The following is an 18,008-nucleotide window of genomic DNA, read 5'->3' as shown; positions in this document are numbered from 1 at the left end:
GAATTAACTTCTACATCTTTGTTTTTGACCAGAAATGGATTTCTGACAAAATCAGATAAATCGCAGCTGGTTCATGAACTTGAAAAAAAGTTACAAACACCGCCAAATTCCGAAACTCCTATATCACCTGGCAAAGCAACAGTTATAGATTTTATGGCATTTGCAAGGAAGGTACCAACTAAATCTTTAAAACTGAAGACATATGAAGAATTGGTACGAAGCATTTGGATAGCTATATCCCAAGCATCTTACAAAAGTGAACGCATCGATATTGTTTTCGACGTTTATAATGAAAAAAGTGTTAAAGGGTTTGAGAGGTCCAAGCGATCAAGGAAACAACCTGTAGAATATGGAGCCCCAAATGACAACACGCCACTTCCTGTGGATACTGACGCTTTCTGGGCCTCATCTAAAAACAAAGAATTGTTGCAAGCTTACTTTATCCCGGAAAGAGGATTCATTCACTGCGTCTTCTATCATTTATCTCGGTGGTGTAGTAAAAGATGGTCAGCCAAGATGTTTTGCTATTGAAAACGGGATAGTTGAAGAAGAGCCTACTTTGGAACCTACTTGAGAAACTTAATCCCTTGGACTATGGTTATGTAGAGGAAGGTGATTCTCTGATTCCACAAGTGACAGATGATCCAACGTTCCCTGAAGATTTCCCTAAGCCATGTAATTGCCAGACGTGTTTCAGAGAAACTGTATGTCCCTGTAGAAGATTGAAAGTAATGTGCTGTGACTTTTGTAAATGTAAGAGTAGTGTTTCAGACAATTGCAAGAACCCTCATACATAATTTTGCAATTCTTATTCTTGATAAGATTTGAAACCCTAAGTTTTGGAAGACTATGTCTCTATATAACTTTTATCAGTAGGTAAATAGTAATGTCTCTATGTAAGTTAATAGTAAATATATATTTTAAACACACGTTTAAGTCTTTTAATATATTTTTAATTGATAGTTTTAAGCTTTTGGAACGAATGGACGCATTAACCAACAATTATTTCCACAACGTTACTGGAAATATTATAAATGTTAATTTATCTCAATAAATAATGGGTTTAGCAAAAAAGTGTAAATACAAAAATTGTTTGCAATCACATAAGGAGTAAAATGAGCTTTAGAAAATTAAAATCGGACCACTGGGTGCGGAGATACGTATTAGCAAATAATCTAGCGTTTTGGCGGCCATTTTCCAATATGGCGGCCAAACGACCATGATTTGGACCACGTGACCAGTATTTTTTTAAGCTCCCAAAGGTGTTAATCAAAGCTCCGCAACAAAACTGAGGGCACATTAAAGTGCACACGGGACTTGGCCTAGCTCCTAGACTACAAGGGAAATATGAAAAATAAATTATATAATATTGCATTGTCATCCATTTGTGAGCTATGTTTCAAATTTCAAGTATCTAGCTCATCGGGAACTTCGTTTGAAATTGATATCAAAATTTATAGGAAAGCGGAAAGCGAGCTAATAAAAACAAGCCCATGGGGCGTAGCCCAAGGGAAATATGTAAATTAAATTAAATAATATTGCATTGTCATACATTTGTGAGCTATGTTTCAAGTTTCAAGTCTCTAGCTCATCGGGAAGTATCAAAATTTGCAAGAAAGCGAGTTAATAAAAACAAGCCCATGGGGCGTAGCCCAAGGGAAATATGAAAATTAAACTATATAATATTGCATTGTCATCCATTTGTGAGCTATGTTTCAAGTTTCAAGTCTTAAACAGAATGCTCATCGGGAAGTTAGTATAAAATTGATTGCAAAATTTGTACCGGACAAGAAAGCGAGCTAATAAAAACGTTTTAAAATAGGATGTAAGGTAAATCAATTTAACCATAGACAAAAAGAATTAAATATTTATTCTTAAACACTTTGTTGTCTAGTATTGATAGGAAACTCTTCATTATGAACCAGACTTAGTTAACAGATTGTAACAAAATATAAATAGATTTCAAACTACGTCCATATGTTATTTGTAAACAAAGGGAAATGAGTTTGATCAAATGTCAACAGATAGCGCCACCTTCCAAACTTTAGCCCTTAAGTGGTGCCCTTTCTAAATATTCTGAGACGTATTTGCACATCTACGCAAAAATACCTTTAATTTGACACCTCAAATGTTAAAATCCGTTATCAAGTTATGACTGTGAAAAGAAAACTGCTTGCGTATTAATATATAGATATTACATCACACTAATATTATAAATGTGAAAGTTTGTGTGTTTGTTTGTTTAAAGTTCAATCACGCATTAACTACTGGTCGGATTGGGTTGAAATTTGGTATGATAGCTCACATTCTTGATTAACATATAGACATTATTCTTATCTCAAAAACCCTTTCGGGCTCTGCCCCAATGACTCTCGAGTTTCCCATGTTAACCTTACAAGTATTCATATTTAAAAGGAATACAGTAATTGAAGAATTTTGTCAGCTGATTCAACTACACAAGTTGATTCTATGATATTCAATAGCATTGAAAAGTTATAAGGTTTACCAACATGGTGCAGCACTATAAGTCTTTTGCATTTATGACAACAGCTAATTTGAACCAAGCAGCAACAAAAATGTGTGAGAACTTTACTTTTTCTATTGTTTCGAATGGGTGCAGTGATAGAGCATTATGGCTATGGTAGATGAGCTATACCGTAAATTAAAAGAACCAAATTTTCTTAAACCATGTTCTCTCCCATTGTAAATGCAAAGCACGAGTATAACTGCATTTTTTACTTATACGCCAACCCCATACGAAGGACGGGTACTCTGCTAGTTTTAAATATAGTAAAATAGTAATGTAAAGATGAGTTGTCAAAGTTCTGAAGCATTAAGTGTTTGCACCCATTTGATCATAAAGGATGGCAAAAATGTTATGCTTATCCTACGATGGTGGCATTCCTGCAAATGTGGCTTTAAGTAGAGAACTCTCTATCTCCTGATCCTGGATTGTACCACAAACACAAATTAAATTCAGTCAAGCATTTGCATACAGGGTTTTCCCAAAAACAACAATTTGCTCATCTTTTACAAATATAACTTTTATTAAGTACAATAAATTGAACACATGGTATTCAAAACAGAAACTAAACATGAACATAGTGATCTGTTTTAAAAGTTATAAACGTAACTAATTGTTTTATAACTTTAAAAGTTAGGTAGGTACAGAATTATAAAAATATTTATTACATCTCCTTAACAGGTTTAGCTTAGGCCTATGTGGACGTTTAGTATGTTATTTTAGATATATCAACAAAAAAATTAAAATTAAACTAATTTGTGCAAATTGAACTGCAAGTCTCATTAAAATATTGGAATTCTTTTGTCATGATTATTTCAACTAGTGAAAAATGGGTTTCTTGTTAATATAACTAATAAGACTTTTATAAGTATAGATAGCTGTTTCTGACTCATTTACATTTTCAGGAAATCTATTACAAACTAAACATGTAACTAAAATTGTATTAATAAATAAGTAAAAAGTGTTTTAAACAATCGTTCAACTTAGCAAGTGATTTTTGATTGGGTTTTTAATGGAAGAAATATAATCTAGGAAATTATTAACATCCAGTTGGAAGTTCTAAAGGTTTAAAATTCAACAACTATTTTAAAATTCAATCTGCTATTTTGCAAACGAACAACCCTCAAGTCAAAGGCACATTCTTCATAATCACATTCCATTAACTTGTTTTTCATTGCAGTATAAAAAAAATGAACAATGAGAAAAGAGTAAGGTGGAGTAATTCCTGAAGTTAAGTACAAGAAGAAACTTAACATTTTGGCACGAAATGTAAAAACATCAGAACATTGAAATAAACCGTTTTCTACAGATACAAAAAAATAATACCCTTCACCTTTTAACATGAACTCAACATAACTTAACTTATTACCAATGCAATAACTACAGAAAATACAGTAATCAGTCTAAATTTCATAAAAAATAAACTTATCCATCAAAAATAATATTTGTTAAAGGTTTTGTTATAAACTAGAGTTATATGACAGTTAATTTTAAATGAGGGAAATTATGAGCTTAGTAATTCACCTAAAAAAGGATATAAATGCACATTTTTGTTATAGTTCATAAATAAATCATAGATTTATATAAAGAAAGTTTACGAAGGTGATATGACAAGATATGACTCTACTAGGACCAATCTTGTAATAGATTTTAATTATATAATTTATATTAAAATAAAATATTAATTTTTAAAACAAATTTACAAAAAATGGCACTTAAATAATAATAACAATAAAGTTACTTAGGAAGACGTGTGTCGATGGTTTACATTTTGATTGAATACCTAGAACAACATATAAATACATGTAATAAAATAAATATTTATATTTTTTAAATTTATTTTATATTATTTCAAAATAGTAGCTACTAGTTAACATAATCAATTATTTATAGATAAATAATAACATTTCAGAGGACGGATTGATTTTTATAAGAGACCAATTCATAAAAAATAAGATGTTTCAATGTCTCAACTAAACAAATTTGACATGTCTCTAATTAAAACCCAAACAGGAAAATTTACGATGACCTCAAGCCGTAATGCTTCATTAAAACTTCTCTGGAAAATTGTGAGAGGTATTAGTGATGTATTAAAACATTTCTCTTCAAAGTGGTCTGACGTGGTAGATTTTCTAATTTTATTCAAGCCATTAATATTATCGATTAATTAATTTTAAGATCATTAAAAGATAATCTCTTAAGATTATCAATCATTGAAAAATGTTTTTTTATTCTAGCCTAACAAAACCAATTAGACAAATAAGTAAAAAGTTGGAATTGATGTACCTTCTAACAACTCTTTAATAGTGTATCTATTTATACAACTAGAAACTCTTCATCTGAACTAAAACATGCAGTAGGAAACATTCCTGAAGTTATTGACACACAAATTGATATGGATTAATATTTACAATTCATAAAAAAAATGAAAAAAGTTAAAATCAAGCACTTAATTTTATTGCAGTTTTCAGTTAGGTCAGTTTCGATAAATTTTAACTGTTGAAATATTAATATTTGAAGTATACACGTCAAATTACATTTTTCTTAATACTGAAATAAGTGTCTAAATTAGTCACAGTCCTAAACAATACTATTAGTTAAGTTGTCAACACATTTGGTGAATTGTGTCAGAGATATGTGCATTTTCCAACCTAATTATATTTTTCATGGGCTTGAAAAAGAATTAAAAACACCAACCTATACATATAGGTAGACTTGTGGAAATATACCTTTCCGTAAGGTGACTTTATATCAATACTAGCTGTCACCCACGGGCTTCACCCCGTTTGACCTCATAAGTACTGTATTAATAAAATTATTGATTGGTTAAGTTAAGCTGAAATAAACAAAACAGGATACAGTAATACAAACAAATAAGTACAGCTGAGGTATTTTTAACATTAGGTGGAAAGTTTCCTTTAGAAAGGACTTACGACCTTAAAGGGCAATTTATGAAATAATGGATAGTTTTGCGCAAGGTTTCTTGTCATGACGAACATTTTAAGTATATGGTTTATGGGGGTGTGACTTGTAGTTTTCTCAAAAGTTCATGGGCACTTTTGGCTTTATAGATAATTTTGATGTTATTTTTTATTCATGTACATATAATCAAGATTAATAAATCAATAATAATATAAAAAAAGAATGGTTGGGCTGAAGGAATGGATATGTCAAGGATCACATAATATATAATGGGATAGTTATTCTTACACCCTGAAATACAGTCAGACCAAGAAAGAACTGGATGTATTAAAATTTGTGTCAGAACTCCCTAAAATAAAATAAAAAATCTGTGAATTTTACATAAAACAAACTCAATGAGATTATACATTGTAAAGAAACTTTTAGATTTCCTGTTTCTGTCATCTTAAGCTTACATAAGATTTTGTGGGAGGGTTTGTCATGCAAATTATGATTATTACTTTCTGCACTATTTTCCCATTTTCCTTAATGCAACAGTAACACTATTCATCGATTTTATACAGGATATTTATGAAATATACCCCCGCCGCAGCAAACCTGCAGACTAAGCGAATTTCCATTTGACTGATTGGATTTACACTGAAATGTCTACTTAAAAATATAACATTTATTCTCAATTTAAATAGAATTAGTTTAACAAGTACTTAGGTTTGCTGCATCAGGGAGGGTAAAATTGTTTTTTTTTGGAAAATGTTAATAGTTAGTAAGAAATAAAAAAATTTTCCAAATTTGATCAAAATATGTTCATAAACAAGCAAACTACAACAGTTTACTTATTCTCCATAAGAATAACATGGGAATTTTCAATTTACAATTTTTTGAATTTTCTCCGTAACCGTTAGGCGCATAATAACGCTTCAATATACTAAATTATTTGTTTTTTTAAGCTCTACAAAATGGTTTGGAAATAAATTGCAAAATTTTAAGTTTTTTGGGTAAAAAATGGGAAAAACCTATTTTTACCCCATAAAACCCCTTGTAAACACCCGTTCCCATGGTCCGATCATGCTGGATCGCGAACTCGTTCGAATAAACGTAGGTTTACACGTTTGTACCAAATTTCATCAAAATCGGATCATTTTTGCTTGAGTTATCGTGCTGACGGACACATATATATATATATATATATATATATATATAAACTAGCTGACCCGGCGAACTTTGTATCGCCTAAGTTATAGGTTTCCCCTAAGACAGACCGATGGAAAGAAAGTACCGTTACGTTTAATTTTCAAGATGATCTCGTTCGCATCGCTCAATCACGTCCTGGTTGAAGTTCGTTCGCTACGCTCACTCACCTTTGGGTTGGAGCTCGTTCGCTACGCTCACTCACCTTTAGGTTGAAGCTCGTTCGCTGCACTCACTTGCCTTCAGGTTAGCTCGTTCGCTACGCTCACTCGCCTCCAGGTTGAAGTTCGTTCGCTACGCTCACTCACCTTTTGGTTGCAAAGAAATAATAGTGCTGCACCCTGTTGGTAATCCTTGTAACTTTAATGCTATTGAACATCATAGAACAGAACCAACTTGTTTAATTGAAACAGCTGTTAAGATTCATTAATTCCATTTCTCATAAGGTTAACATGGGAAACTCCAGAGCCACTGGGGCGGAGCCCTTTTAAGAATTTTGAAACGGGAAATAGTTTACGTCCGATTCGCATACCTACAGAATTTACACACCAAATTTCATAACGATCGGTGAAGTCGTTCCGGAGGAGTTTGCAGACAAACACTGTGACACGAGAATTTTATATATTAGATATATATATATATATGAATTTGAACGGATGGTGTTTTTGGCCTCTAGGGACCTCAAAACGAAAAAAAAAATCGGTCCCGCGTCCAGGTCTTACCATGAGTACTACGGTAATAGCTTATTCCCTATATGGGAAATTCGCTAATAAATAAACCAAAATGAAATAATACAATCTCAATTGACTAATTCTATTAGATATGTATGAAAAAATAGAATTTTGACTTTCTTGTACAGTATGATATTAGATAAAAATTGATTGAACAAAACTTGAGAGAGTGAGACAAGTTACGTTGATTGAATAATGTTAAGATACAACCTCTCATTATACTTCAAATGAATTAATTTTTAGTTGGTTATGCCATTCATTATTTACCAAGACAAAATATATTAAACCAACATTTTACAAATAAATTAAATATCGTTAAAAGAAATCAGACAAGTATAATACTGACTATTCACATTTCGGAAGGATTAATTCTATAAAATATAATGATAACAAATACAAAATCTATATTTTACATACATCTTAAAACTAAACAAATATAAGGAATTAACAATTAAAAATTACAAAACTTACTTGCAAATGGACAGTTTGAGCAATGCTCTAAAAATATCACATGTTGAAATGGAAATGTATCGTGCTTATGTTAATTACACCAATAAGAAAATACACTATTCTAACCAGACTATGTTAAACACATTCAAGGATTAGTAAGTTATGAACTATGATGAAACACAGGTGTGAGCGAGTAAAAACACAATCGAGACAAGTTGTGGTTAAAAAGTTGAGAGCTGAATCAACCAACTTAATCTGAAAAAAAAATTCCGTTGGGAGTCCTCTTACAAGTTTGATTTTGAAAAAAAAACAGCTGGGTATGGGTATACTAAAGTAGGATATATTACAAGACGGCAAAATTTGAAAAAAACTAACCAACAAGATTGTATACTTACACAAGGAATGAAAATATGGCAAAAGTACTAATTTGTTGAAAAGTAAGTCGTCCGAGAGCTTAATCCAATGTTTCACACAGTGCAGTTGTTAAATAAGGTTTAATATTGGAGCAACAATTTTTGGAAAAAAATATTTGAAATCATAAATTATAATTTGAGGGACAAAACTAATTTTCAAAGAGTGTTTGCTATAGTTTATCTGTCTAAAAATCAAATCCTGAGAATCCTTTGTAAATGTTTTACTACTTGCCTCTAGCACCCATCTGCAGTTCTGCACACAAAAAAACCAATTTATAGGATTTGATTTTATATGCAAAACAATACAGGGTTTCAACCAGTTCTCTTTGAAGGAAATTTGTGACTTTAGTAACCTATTGCCGTAATCGGTAAAGAATTATCCATAATACAGTAAAATCCCTTTTAGCCACACCTCATTAAACCGAAAGCTGGGTTTACCAAAACCATCATAAAAAATACAAGTCAATATAAAAATCAACGGCCAACCGGAACCATTCTCAGTGGTTCGAATAGTTGATCTGGCTTGGCCAATGGAATGTAATGAAGCAATGTAAGAATGTGATGTATGTCGTATTTAAATGACAACATGGATCTCATAGTGTGATATCTAGATTAAGTTCAGAAAACAACTGACCATTACTTTGAGAAATAGATTTTGTGTAGGCTATATAGTTGTAGATTTTAAGATGACGAGAATTAAAATAACATAGAAAACTACTGATTTAGATTTTTTTTTTAATAGGCATAGCCTCCAACTGAAAAAACCCTCTAAATGGCTTGGCCCCCTTTATTTGGGTAGACGAGTTTTTTACTGTACACATAATTTATCCTTTATACTAGAAAAAATTCTTTGAATTGCAGAAACCGTGAATTGATTACTAATTAAGATATGAAGTTACATGGATTGTACAGTTTATTTTTGTTTTGGATGAATGCATAATTTATAAAAGAACAGAAGAAGAAATTAAAATCTGTGGCAACATGATATTTTAAAATCATAAGATCATAATTAATTTTCAGTAATTTTTAAGTAAAAAAGGACTTTTCCATGACATTAGTGACTGGTAGACACCCTGCTGACTCGCTCACCTCTGTGCTATGCATTTAAAAGAAACTTACGACAGTATACAACACCTCCGAACCTTAGTGTCGCCAATCACATTATCTCCGGTGTTTCCCGCGAACCTCTTCACAGAAGGATTCTCCATCTCCGATCCAGTGACGGACGATCTAGCCGACGTCTGAGCCTGTATCACGGATATGTCGGGACTGGAGTTACGGTTTTGTGCCCGTTGTTTCTTCAGTTCAGCAAGAGTGCCTGCATTTATTGTCACTGAGACGTGAATGTTGATTTTCCCGTTGCCTTCGGTAGTGTAACTAGCTTCCGTCGGGAGTTCTAAAAATGGAAATAAATGAGAATGAATGGTACGGTAAAAAATGTTTACAAACTAATAAAGCATTTTTACTTTATCAATCCAATCTCCAACTTAATCCACTTTCAATATTACCCTGTTTAAATGAATTTAGAGTCACCCATTCAAACAACACACACAATGTAAATGTGCTGAATTATCCAGTTCTTAAGCTTACTTAGAAAATATCAAATAACTTTATTGTTATTTGGTTTTATAACAAAATCCCTTTAAATGTAAAATCTTTCCAACAAATAACAAATTGTTTAAATTAAAGAGTTACTTTCTAAAAAAACTCACTGTACTTTAGAGGCATTTTTTAAGGTCGATTTATAACAAAATCCCTTTGTAAATGATTTAATACGGTTTTATTTATTTAAGTAATTTCTAATAGTCTAATTTTAGCCCATTTTTATTATTTGAAGTACCCTATTTATAACTTTTTAAAATTTTTGAACTTTGATGATTCAATAAGATTACTTTTTGGGTGTGTTTCGTGTATTTTTGCTATTCTACCTGTGTCACTTGGGTAATAGTGACTTGAAAACAACCGATTACTAAATCACCAACAAGAACTCACCGAGAGGGGAGCCTTTGCCGTCTTCACTGTTGAGTCGTGAGTCACTGTCCTTGCCCTCTGGTTCTCGCCGCGCGAGTGACAACACGCCATTGGCTTCCGACCAGTCTCCCCCTCCACCCCCTTCCCTTGTATCCAACGTGAGGTCTGGCGAGAGCTTCACCCCCACATCTGGCATGTCTACAGGCTGCTTGAATACCTGCAAACAACAAAAGTGATGTTAGAGGTTAGACAAATTTGTGTAGTCCAATCCAAATTTTGTTTAGAACCATGTCAATTTTCACAACAGTGCATATTATAACGTAAGTTAAATATGAAATATATAAGTGGGATGATTTTAGGGATTTGCTAAGGACAGCAGGTTTACAAAAATGAGAAAGAGTACACAGTCCACTGTAACACAAGAAACATAAAACTTTATAGTGTCTAAAATACCCCCGCCGCAGCAAACCTGCAGACTAAGCAAATTTTCATTTGCCTGATTGGATTTACACTAAAATGCCTCCTAAAAAATATCATATTTATTCCCTATTTAAATAGAATTAGTTTAACGAGTACTTAAGTTTGCTGCATCAGGGAGGGTAAAAAGGTGTTTTTATTGTAAAATGTTAATAGTTTCGTAAGAAATGAATGTATTTTACAAATTCAATCAAAATATGTCCATAAACAAGCAAACTACAACAGTTGACTTATTCTCCATAAGAATAACGTGGGAATTTTTCATTTACAATTTTTTGAATTTTCTCCGTAGCCATTAGGCGCACAATAGCGCTTCAACGTACTAAATTATTTTTTTTTAAGCTCTACAAAATGGTTTGGAAAGAAATTGTGAAATTTTGTGTTTTAGGGTCAAAAATGGGAAAAACCTATTTTTACCCCATAAAACCCCGTTCCCATAGTCCGATTATGCTGGTTTGCGAACTCGTTCGAATAAATGTGGGTTTACACGTTTGTACCAAATTTCATCAAAATCGGATCATTTTTGCTCGAGTTATCGTGCTAACGGACACATATATACAACGGACATATATATATAAAACACATATATAACACATATATATATATAACAACGGACTTAAACTCAACATTGACAAAACTCAAGCAATGATTGTTGGCTACCCCAGATTAATGACTAAAATAAACTTACTCACTGCAACACAAAAGCTTTGACGGAAAAGATCTTACCTACTGCGACAAAGTGAGAAACTTAGGACTCATAATGATCAAACATTTGAATTGGTCTGACCAAGCAAATTCCACTTGTAACAGGGTTTTTGGGGCTATTACAATTAAATATTTAAATATATTAATATTAACATTAATGTTCTAAAACATAGGGAACTAATATCACAGACCAGATAATTGTCTATGGAATAAAAAACATTTTGAGATCGACGTTGAGATCGATCACCAGCTTCTCTTAGTTATGTCCATTTACAGATGTCAATGTCATACACGCCGCTGTGTAGTAACGTAACAAACGAGAACAGAGGAGGTAGGCCTTATCTAGCCGTACGCAGCGGCCGGCAGCCCACGCCCGCGAGCCGGGACGTGTCCGCCAGACCGACAGGGCAGCACGGAAAACATGGCAAAGCCCCATAAAAAATTATCGACTTTGACTTTTAATGTGTTCTGAAATCATTTTATAATTAATAAAAGTATTTAAAATAGTATTTTTGCAGTTCTCAAAATTAATTTCTCAACATTTAGTATTTTCTTTTTAGATTCAACCCTACTTTTTGATAATTTTGAGTTTACTCAAAACTCAAATTTCAGACTGAGCTATTTGAGGTTGCTAGGCAAAAAGGCTGGAAAAATTTATTTGAATTACAACTTTATCTATAAAGTTACATTTTTTCATTACATTTGATACTAAAATTATAATTAAGTATGGTAAGTACACTCTCTTAGCTTTGTTTTAGTATATGAGGTTCATAGGTACAGTAGAGATTCTTTGGTACATATTGTATAGCTCTAAATAGATTGTTTTACTACAGGAGTGGTCTAACTGAAGACTATTAATCTTTTCATAAGACATAATAACAAAAGAAATGCATAAAAGTATGCCATATCATAGTTTGGTATACCTATTTTATGAGCAAAAAGGCTGTTTTAATTGACAATATAATTTGAATCATAAGTTCATCTTTAGAGCCACATAATGTTTGTTATATCTGATACTAATGTATGGTTTGTTTGTTTCCGGTGGGGTGCGGAATTGAATAAGAAGATCACCGTAGATATTAAAGTATGGTAAGTACACCCTCTATTCCACTCTCTGTCCCTTTCTATTAGAGTAGTAACCCTTTTTTATGACGTACCACTGTACAATACAAAAATATTGTTTTACATAATAACATCGATTTATGGACACTGAAGTAGACATCCCATGTTTATTGACCAATATATACCAAATTTGTAAATTATAAAAGCAAATAGTAGAATGAGGCATTTACAGAGTGCGATACTATTTTCTTTTTCCTAGTATATTGTAGAAATATTGTATTTTCACAATTATGATGAATACCTCAGTAAATCACTTAGAATGGTACCGGGAGCAAGAGTTGCTATCTATATCATTTCAACTTTATTATTATTTCATTTCAACTTAAGACTAACAAGCCCTAATTATTTTTTTATAGGCCCTTGCTCAACACGTTTGCTTGACTATCAACAATATTATTGCCATCATTATGAATATATCTTGAATAATTTTGTATAAAAACCAGTAATATTAGTTTAGTAGTAAAGCATGTTCATCCTATTTACATTTGACTCAGTACCGTACATATACATTGTACTATGAATTGTATTTTATCTCTATTGACCTGGCCTGTATAACATGTAGGTTCAGTCAAGTGTCTTTGTTTTTTGTATTAATTTTATATGTCTTTTTTTTAACAGTCCATCTGTAATTCCCATCGCATTACCATATGTCAATTTTCATTGTTGCATTTCATTCGTCTCGAATCACCACTCATAACATCACACACTCATTTTTCTCGTAATAAATTATCCTCTTTATACCAAAACCCTAGACTTTGCCTACTTAGTGGCAACAAAGTATTTGAACACAGTTACCGATGAGCTGACATACCAGCACAAACAATCCTAGTGTATAATCCTTGTAGTTAAAACTACACCACATACCACAATAGTTGCCCATGCTTACAACTAGTGGTACTCGTACCAGAGGTTGGTAAACAGTACTGTGTTAGAGCACAAGTGGAGGTGTTCTTTGATTCAATTAATGTAATGCGTAAATGAATTGGAGACTAAATCTTTCCTACAAGCAGAAGAAATGCATAAAGTATAATGTGTAAAATAATGTAATGTATATCATACTTTGATATATCTATTTTAAGATTTTGAGCAAAAAGGCTGATTTTAAAATGCAAAATTTATTTGAATCATTACAAAATCTTTAAAGTTGTATAATTTTTGGTCATAACTGATACTGATGTATGGTATGTTTGTTTGCAGTGGAGTGCGGGATTGAACAAAAAGATCACAGCAGATATTAAGTTTCGTAAGTACGTCCTATGTCTCTGTCTTTTAGAGTATAGTAGAAGTTGATGATTTTTAATATTTTAATTTATAAAGGGATTCTGCACATTTACTGGAAAATATCTTTCTAACAGTATGCAAAGATTTCCCCTGCGATACAGACAGGCTGAGAAAAAAGGTTTTAAAGAAACATGGGTCTGACTTAGGGGAGGTACGATTGAGGCATTAGTTCAAAATTCCTCCGTGAACAGCGCTGTAGTAGAGAGCACTTTGGCAATGAAGGTTTACTAATCGCAAAAATATTTCTGTTCATAAAATAAAATTTTAAATGCCTCAAATTCAATTTTATTATTTTTTAACACGTTCACTGCTAATGACGCACTTGTGCGTCATAAGTATATTAGCAGATATATAATACATGATGTATATAATTACATAATATATTTTAATCCACAATTTATAGTATCCACAATTTATAGTATAAAATTTATTTAATTAAAGATATATTGCCATTTATAAAAGTATTACATATCATTAGCAGTGAATGTGTTAATTATAAAATTAAACTATCATAACCTAACCGAACTAACCAAACTTGCTGATAATGAAATAATATAACAAAAGTTTAGTAATAGAAAAAATAATTCTGTTTGTTAAATAAAACTAGAAATTGCTCAATTAAAATTTTATAATGACTTAATAATAAAATTAAACTGTCATAACCGAACCAAACCAACCAAACTTGCTGATAATGAAAAAATCTTGGACAAAAAGTTAATGCTACCAGCGGGATTCAAACCCGGGACCTTCAGCATGTCAGCCCGGCGCGCTAACCACTAGATCACCGTGGCCGACGGCGACAGATCGTATTGTTACGGTAATGGCGTTCCTTCAGCTAATGAGGAGCCCACAGCTGTCATCGTAGCCTCTTCTATACCTCCCCTGAGTAAATACCAAGAAACATGCTTGCCAATTAATGTAGATTAGTTAGTTTATTATAGTTTTTAAGTTACTAGGCAACAATTGTTTTTATAATCGGAAATATATTTGAATTACTCCTTCATCTTTATAGTATTTTTTGTAAATTATGTTTGTTTTCGGTGGGGTGCAGAATTGAACGAGGAGATTACAGCAGATATAAAGCATGGTAAGTACACCCTCTGAATCTTTCTTTTAGAGTACATTAGAGGTTATTTGTTACAATTGAGGTAATTCTTTGGAGACTAAATCTTGTCTACAAGAAAATGAAATGCATAAAGCCACAAATCTGACTTATGGGTACATTCCTAAATCTTGGTGTCTCAGCATGGTAGTCTTCATTCCCTAGGGGAAAACCAGATTTCTCTGAGGCCAAATCGTTCTGCCCCATCAGTCTTTCCTCACTACTCCTCAGAGGCACATATAAGAAGGGTGTACTTCTAAACACACCCATTCATCGCAACCAACAAACCTAATAGCCAGGCAAGACCAGTGAAACTGCTCTGCACGGGCTGGTCAGCAGAATTGAGGACACTCTGGCTGCTAAGGAAATAGTCCTATGCACCTTCGTGGACTTTAACAGTGCCGGATTTACCACTAGGCCGATTAGGCCGCGGCCTAGGGCCGCAAGCAAAAGGGGGCCGTAGAGGATTGAGAAAAACATTTTTTTAGATTAAAAAAATATTTTAAACCACCAGTTTGCCGCGATCACAGGTGACCATAATGATGTCTCAGCGAACCGAGGGACCGTAACGATACTCACGGTTTTGCCACGGCCGCGGGTGCCGGTGATGATGTACCATCGTAGTATATTTTTAATATAGTTCGATGTGATGTACCCGTGATTGCCGCCCCCGGGAGACGATCACGATTTAGCCGCGGCTGCGGGTGCCGGTGATGATGTACCATCGAAGTATATTTTTAATATACTTCGATGTGATGTACCCGTGATTGCGGCCCCGGGAAATGTTCACGATTTAGCCGTGGCCGCGTGTGCCGGTGATGATGTACCATCGAAGTATATTTTTAATATACTTCGATGTGATGTACCCGTGATTGCGGCCCCGGGAAATGTTCACGATTTAGCCGTGGCCGCGTGTGCCGGTGATGATGTACCATCGTAGTATATTTTTAATATACTTCGATGTGATGTACCCGTGATTGCGGCCCCGGGAAATGTTCACGATTTAGCCGTGGCCGCGTGTGCCGGTGATGATGTACCATCGTAGTATATTTTTAATATACTTCGATGTGATGTACCCGTGATTGCCGCCCCCGGGAGATGATAACGATTTCGCTAAAGATGTCCTGTTGATGGCTTCCCGAGGGGAATGTTTACGATTTTGGCAAGGCCGCGGGTGAAAATGATAAAGTTGCTTATAATTGCAGTCCACGGGAGATGTTTTAAACACAACTTTGCCGCGATCGCAAGTGTCGAGGATGATGTCCCCATGATTGCTGCTTCGTGGGAGATGTTTACGATTTTGTCACGGTCGCGAGTGTCAATGATGATGCCCCCGTGATTGCGGCCCGCGGGAGATGTTTACGATTTTACTGCGGTCGCGGGTGACGGTGATGATGTCTTCAAGGTCACAGCTCACGAAATATGCCACGGTCGCGAGTGTTGAGGATGATGTCTCTTTGTTGCAGTCCGCGGGGGTGTTAAAGATTTTGCCGCGGTTACGGATACCTATGATGGCTTTGACTTAGTTTAGGAGAAATGTCCACGATTTCATCCACAATCACGGGTGTCAATGATGATGCCATCTTGATCCATAGGAGAAATTACGATTACTTCCGCGATCGCAAGCAATTTCCACCACAGGGGGAGGGCCGCTCAAGTAATTTGGCCTAGGGCCGCAAGTACCCTAAATCCGGCACTGGACTTTAAAGGAGCTTTTGATAACGTATCGTAAAGAGCCATAGTGCGGGGAGTTTGTAAGCATGGATTCGAGCAAGCTTTGTGCAGATGGACAGACTGCTCAACTCATGACACCATGGCTGACTTTCGAGGGGAAAAATGTGATACCACCCACAAAGGGCTCTCTACAGGACAGTGTACTCTCACCCTTACTGTGGAACCTTGTAGTGGATGGTCTTTTATGTGAATGAACCAGTAAGGGCATCTTTGTCCAGGACTACGCACATGACGTTGTCCTCATGGTATAAGGAAAATCCACAAGCATTATAACTGATGTCATGAATGTCAACCTACAACATGTTAAAGCATGTTGTCTTAGAGAGGGACTCAATTAATCCCTCCAAGATATTTGGATTACTTTATGACTTCGATTCTCTTTTTAGGCTGAAAATTGGCACTACTCAGCTGGAAGTGTTGCGCACAGTCAATCGTTTAGAATTGAATCTAAGCTGACGTGGAACAACCACCTGAATAACGCACTGCATAAGGCCAAATTGGCACTCATGATGTCTAGTAGATTTGCAGGAAGCACTTAGGGATGTAAACCCACCATAGCACTCTGGCTATATGGGGCTGTGGTAAAGCTCAAATTACCTGTGGTTCGCTCATCTTGTGGAAAAAAGTGAATTAGGGAACTGTCATAGCCAAATTAAATTAACCCTTTCCACTCTCACTTTAGGGCCCCGCCCCATGCCCTAGGTTTAATTTATTATGCAGGTCATCATGCCTACCAGTATTTTAACTTAACATTACTTAAATTGTTTCAGTTAAAATTAACTAATTAGTGTACAAAATTAAAGAATAAAATCTAAAGAAAAAAAATTGTAATTCATGTTTTCCTTTTTCCCGAAAGCCAACATGTGATATGATTGCGAAACGGCCAATGTCGGCTCACGGCTGAGAAGAGAGTGGTAAGGGTTAAATGACTGCAAAGGCCTGGTACACTCAAGCTATTGGTGCCTTCAGGAGCGGCTGGGCACATAAATGGGTGCCAGTGCTCTCTGTAAAACACCCGAGCCCTCTCCCTCCTTCGTACTCATCTTCTTTTTCTCGCCTACGGCATCCTCAGGTGTCAGTGCTCTCCTCTTTCCACGTATCCTCCTGGAGGCTTCAATAGAGTCGGCTTTGGGGGTGCCGCCCTCACCCTGCTTTTTCCCCGCATCCTGGTTTCCAGGGGAACTGGCTTTGCAGGGAACAGGGTTCGGGTGCTGCTCGTCAGATTTTGGCAGACTTTCCTCCTCCATCGGGGTCAAATCTTCTACGTTCAGACTAACAATATGAGTGTTAACGACCTTTCGGTCACACTCTCCTTGCTCATCAACAATGGTTTGGTCAGTTTTTTGGTCAATTATTAGACATTCATTTTGTTCCCACGGGTCCACGTC

General features: G+C 34.6%; 1 protein-coding gene across 5 annotated transcripts in view; it reads right to left on the bottom strand.

Moving 5' to 3' along the window:
- Window positions 1–3,029: 3,029 nt before the first annotated feature.
- Window positions 3,030–18,008, bottom strand: part of LOC129002701 (protein phosphatase 1 regulatory subunit 16A) — a 113,962-nt gene continuing 98,983 nt past the window's right edge. For all 5 annotated transcript variants that reach the window (XM_054430699.1, XM_054430703.1, XM_054430702.1 and 2 more), the window contains 3 exons: window positions 10,221–10,416; window positions 9,371–9,624; window positions 3,030–4,307 (listed from right to left, as the gene is read on the bottom strand). In XM_054430699.1, coding sequence (XP_054286674.1) covers window positions 4,266–4,307; window positions 9,371–9,624; window positions 10,221–10,416 — 492 coding nt within the window. In that variant the 3' untranslated portion in view covers window positions 3,030–4,265. The remainder of the gene's footprint in view (window positions 4,308–9,370; window positions 9,625–10,220; window positions 10,417–18,008) is intronic.

The sequence above is a fragment of the Macrosteles quadrilineatus genome, unplaced genomic scaffold (assembly GCF_028750875.1).
Source record: "Macrosteles quadrilineatus isolate MER2022 unplaced genomic scaffold, UCM_ALF_1.0 Scaffold_9__3_contigs__length_116548681, whole genome shotgun sequence".
Lineage (NCBI taxonomy): Eukaryota > Metazoa > Arthropoda > Insecta > Hemiptera > Cicadellidae > Macrosteles > Macrosteles quadrilineatus.
The sequence above is the reverse complement of the archived record's forward strand: the minus strand, read 5'-3'. Positions and strand labels throughout refer to the sequence as shown.